Genomic DNA, 5,849 nt, shown 5'->3' with positions numbered 1-5,849 from the left:
AACCTAGCATACCTTGTTGGATGATCACGAGCCCAACTTATGCGACCCACTGAAATTACATAGATGCATTAAAATATGTCTAGGTTCATTTAACCATCCATAAGGTAATAAGATCCTATACCAAATAAAGGATCACTAACATGGCACTTTCCAAAAGTAAATTTGTTAGTCAATAATTTTTTTTTCTACTCATTTTCAACAACTTAATTAATAGGCTTGGACCAATTTTAATTAATTAAAATAAAAGACCCAATTAAATAAATTCAATTTAGTTAAAGCCCACTTAATTAAGTCTATCATATATTGAGTCAAACTAAATATATGAACCCAATAAGCCTTATTAATAATAAGTCCAACTTATAAAATAATAAGCGCAAGCGCAATATAAATTAATCCAATTAATTTATCTTTGGGCTTATCCATCCAATGGATCCCTCTCATATATATATAATTCAATTACTTATAGAATTAATTCCCAAATAATTTCTTGTCCCTTCTCGGTTATTTATGTGTGACTCTTTAGGTTCACCTTTCAGTTAGACTTGGGCTAGTGTCCAATCCTATTATTAATTAAATTCAATTTAATTGATAATTCTTGATCAACCCTTGATCAAGAAAGTCCATCACCATGTGTGGCCGTCTAGTAACGGTACATGGCATTAGAAACTAGGCAAAAAATCAATATGAACTTTTAGGCTCCAGAGTCCATACGGGTACAGTCTTTCCATCTACCATCTCCAGGCGTTAGTCTAGGTCATGGAATTGGATATTGGTTCTCATCCTAGACTAGGCATCTATGATTATTACTTGAGATCGCGTTACACCAAATTACTCAACTTAGGAATCTCTTTTTCCTATTCAACCAATAGTTCTGGCCACAGGTTTATAGAGCATCAACGCATCTCCAAGTGTATTGAAGATACCTCTGTCACATTTTGACTAGGGACGGATCCTCTTTTTGGAACTCACCGTCCTCTCGCACAAATATAAGATACATTCACCTCTCGCACAAATCTAAGATACAATCATCCTCATGCATGTGATTGTCGTGATTCCTCAAGTCTGAGGATTACTCCCATATTATCGGAGTCGGGGACTCAACTCGTACCGACCAAGCCTCCAAGGCTTTCATATGACGATCCCCAGGAGTCAACTCAGTCGATTCGATACCTAGTCAATCGACCCATTAAGACCGCATAGACGTCACACATCTGCCGCCGATGAAACACGACACTCGTCAAATAAATGCGACTCTTAATGCAAGTCTCCATAGGACACCTCAATGCCCATTCTCGAGGTCCTTGCCTTGGAACATTTCAGACCCAACCTTAAACAGTTGGTTTCATGACCACCATCCAGTGCGCAGTCCAACTGTTGTACAGTTGTTCAAGGTGTTTGTGGCCTTAGTTGTGATATTTGAAAGAAATGCAAATATAAATGTAATGAGCACAACAAATAAAAGGCCAATAGCGAATACTCATTTTATTCACTAAATAATATTATATAAAATCGAGTTATTGTCAGAATAGATTACAAGCACGCCAATATAATTGAGTTTCAGGTCACCTATTCTAACATGGGACTCCTTCTCCGTGGGCCTCCTCCTCCGTGGACTGTCTTCTCTATGAGCTTACTTTTGTAAAAATAAAAATTCTCACCAAAAAATATATTTCACTCTCATTACAGTGGGTGAAAGAATCGGTATGGCTCAGGAACGCAACGGAAGCTTGAAATAAACAAATTATCTTAAAATGGTTCAAAGGGGTATTCCTTCTGAAATTCTCGGGGTTTGGTGTTTGTGAAAAACATAATATTCAAAATATAAACATGCTAAACAAGTGTCTAGAAGATGAAACAAAATCATAGAAATAAAATTGAAATTTTTAGCTTTTTGTTTCTAAAGTTGAACAACAACGTGCATTGTTCCCTTGACATTCTCCCGTTCACTTTAGGATCCAAATTAGAACCCCTCTAATTTGTCCAAACCACACTAAGGAAGAGATATAGTTCTTTTTCTATTGCTAGATAGAACAAAGAACAAAAAGAAAAACAACTCAAAACTAACACTATTGATTAGTGCTTTTGGAATGTTTTATGTTCTAAATTGAATCCAATTCAATTTAGAACAAAAAGGAGAACATCTTTGGAGAGAAAAGAGAGCAAAAATTTATGGCCTAGGTTGTTAGTTATACATGATATGTGTGTAGTTCTGTGTATGTGACGGCCCAAAGATTATAATATATAATTGTAGGATTAATTGGTAAATCCTTATGAAACTTAGTGATTAGTAAATAAATTTTAGGTCACAAATTGAATATAATAAAACTTGAACGAATTAAATTGGAGTTCGTTATAATATTTGGGGACAACTTATATTAATTAAGAAAATTTAGGAGGGACGTAATGGGTATTTTCAGAAAAGTCTAATTAAATAAATAAACTAAAAATAATATTATATGTATATATATATGTTAGTAAATAAAATAATATTAATGTTATATATATATTAGTAAATAATATATATACATACATATATATGAGAAAAAGAAAGAATGGAGAGTAGGTTGGTGGGCCACCGCCCCCACCGCCTCACTCTCTCATTCTCTTTTTTTCCTTTGTCTTGGTGCATAACACATAACACACACACACAAATGCAATTGTGAGAATTGCAATTCTCGGCGGAAAAGGAAAAATAACAGAGGTACGAAAATCGTAATTTTATTTTGTATTAATTTATTATATTATTTAATTAGTCGATTTGTTAAATTTTTATTTATATTGAGCGATGTACTATTTAATTGAAACATTTTACGAGTTAGGTTATTTAAAATAGTGTCGAATTAAATATCAAATCAGATATAACAATGATATCGTTGGTTAATTAGATTAATAAATTTATTAGATCTGAATATTACTATAGCTAATTTATACAATTCAATCAAAATTATTAACTAAATACGCAATTCTATGTATTATTGTTTAATTAAATTATATAATAGCGAGGAATTGCTAGAAAATTCGTACAAATATTCCAAAAATTGTATTTAAGATATAATATATTATTAAAGAGGAAAAAGGAGGGTTTTAACGATAACCTAGTTTAGGGATGTTATTAAAAACGATAGTTATAAATATATAAGGGGTTCAGTTAAATGAATTCCTATGGGTTACTTGATAAATTATAAATGTCTTTATAAGGCCTAGAGTGTCTAGTTACTAAAAAGAACTAGAACGAAGATTTATATTTCGATAGAAATGGAATATTAAAGAATTATTAGAAATTTATGCGAATAATATTTAATATTCTATTTAAAAATTATGATACTCTCGATATATTAATTGTATATGTTATAACTCATTATAGGATACGGGGTTAAAGTGAAAGGACTGAACCATTACCTATTGAATAGATAAACGCGTTGTGAGGTTGAGGTAAGTAAATAATTACTATTATTTATATATGTTCCATTTATTTGTGGTATTACTATTATATATATTTATGGTTCATGCTGACATTGATTTATCTGAAAATATATGAGAGTGAATGATTTAATTTGATTAACAATATTGTGTACATGGATATATACTATACATGTTGCCTACTTATCTTGTTTGAGGCTATATTTAATATACATATATAGATAGAACTGGTTATTTACTTACTGAGTTGTAGGCTTATTCCTTTGCTGAAATTTTTTTCAGGAATAGATCTTGAGGTGTCAGGCTGTTGAAGACTAGGTCTATACGCTATACTCAGGCAGGTCGGCCCGGTATGCAATTTTCTCCTCTTTGTCAGTTAGAGTACAAATCACATTTTGTTTGTATAGAGAGAACGTAAGCGTGAGGATTACTTGTGATGAATTACTTGTGGTGTTTGATATGTATATATAATGTTGTGGGTTGATTATGCCTGTTATGACATTGGGATTACATATTCATATTGATTAGATGATTATGTGCATATACATATATAAACACAGGATTACCTTAAGTGTGATGTTTAGCTAAGATATAGCCTTGGTAGTGTTAGAGGATGCTACATTAGGTGGTACCAGAGTAAGGATTAGATTTTCTAGGGATAGTAGATGAAATGTAATATTATACGTAAGGTGTATATTAGGAATCTACTCATATGCGTGTATTTCATATACGATGGAAGCGTAAAGGGAAAAAGTTATTAGCCCAACTGAGTCATTAGAGTCTATGCAGGGTCATGATTTTGCATCAAAACATCAGGGGTTAGAATCCCAAAATAGAAATGCCCCACAACCACAAATAAACCCTTTTATGCAATAGTTTCTGGAAATGATGCAGATGATGGCTCCAGCCCCACAACCCCAACCACATTATGTACTTATTGACAAAAATCATGAAACAGTAAGGAGACAGGGGCCGAAGGTATTTGCAGATACAATTGATCCTGCACAAGCAGAAGAATGGCTGAGAAACATAGAAAGGGTGTTGGACAGAATTGAGTGTACTTCTGAACAAAAGTTGAGGTACGCAGTGTCTTTACTGGAGAAAGATGCCTTAGATTGGTGGGAAATAGTTCCAGGGAGCAAGAACCAACCTGTCAATTTGACATGGAATAACTTTATAAAAATATTTACTGACAAATATACTCCATCGGTCTACAGGAACCGTAAGAAAGTTGAATTCCTTGAGCTAAAGCAGAATGAGTTATCTGTTGCTGAGTATGAGTTGCAATTTGCAAGATTGTCAAAATATGCTCCAAAAGAGGTGAGTAGCAATGAATTGAGGAGAGACAGATTTGAAAGAGGCTTGAGACTCGAGATTTGGGAGAAAGTAGCAATTAAACCTCCGAGTTATGGTGCGCTGCTGAAAGCGGCACTGAGGGCAGAAGAGACGTCCGTTGAAAGGAGTTCTACTGAAGTTAAACGGAAGAAATTGACAGGTAACCTAACACCTACATTGGGACAAAGTGGTTTAGTTTATTTTAGGGGTTCTGATTCACAAAGGGGTTGGTATAGAGGCCGAGGAGTAGGTCACACTAGCAGGTCTCCTTCAGTATTTTCGAGTAGAGGCGGGCCTATTTCGGTTGGATTTGGATGGAGACAAGGTCTAGACAGATCGTTCAATGGAATATCTACTCCTTCTTGTGCTAATCGCGGTAGGAGACACGCTGGTGAATGTTGGGAAGCCCGACCAATTGTGTGTTATCGTTTCCATCAACCAGGACATATTCTCAGGATGTCCCACGTGGAGAGATAGTACTCGAGGACCTCAAACTTCAGGATTGAGAAGTGTGAGGGAAAACTCACAGGGAGCAGGTACGAGCAAGGGACGAGGTACAGGTGGTCGAGGTAGCGGGAATATTACCACGACATCTTAAGGACAAAGTAGTCAGCCTCAACCACAAGCCAGGGTGTATGCAATCACAAAAGAACAAGCTCCTACGGCACTCGAGGTCATCACTGGTTCCTTCTCTATTTGCAATTTTAGTGCACATGTGTTGATTGATCCAAGATCTACTTGTTCATTTATATCACATGATTTTGCATCTCGTGTACATACTAAAATAGAACCGTTTGGACATGACTTATATGTGTCTATGCCTGCTAGTGGATTTGTATTAGTGAATACGGTGATGAGATCTTGTCCAATAGTAGTGAAGGGTGTTACTCTATATACAGATCTGGTTGTAATTGACCTTAGGGAGTTTGATGTCATTCTGGGGATGGACTGGTTAGCCAGTAATCATGCCTTAGTGGAATGTCAAGCAAAAGAGATGATGGTAGAAGTCAATGGGCAGATGAAGATGGTTATAGTGGGGGAAAGAAAGGTGATACCTAACTGTTTAATTTCTGTTGTGACCGCTTTTAATCTAA

General features: G+C 35.0%; 1 protein-coding gene across 1 annotated transcript; it reads left to right on the top strand.

Moving 5' to 3' along the window:
* LOC105157096 lies at positions 4,306-5,232 on the top strand. Its single transcript, XM_011073398.1, has one exon. It carries the CDS (start codon positions 4,306-4,308, stop codon positions 5,230-5,232), a length of 927 nt encoding a protein of 308 aa, XP_011071700.1.

The sequence above is a fragment of the Sesamum indicum genome, linkage group LG1, assembly GCF_000512975.1.
Source record: "Sesamum indicum cultivar Zhongzhi No. 13 linkage group LG1, S_indicum_v1.0, whole genome shotgun sequence".
Lineage (NCBI taxonomy): Eukaryota > Viridiplantae > Streptophyta > Magnoliopsida > Lamiales > Pedaliaceae > Sesamum > Sesamum indicum.
The sequence above is the reverse complement of the archived record's forward strand: the minus strand, read 5'-3'. Positions and strand labels throughout refer to the sequence as shown.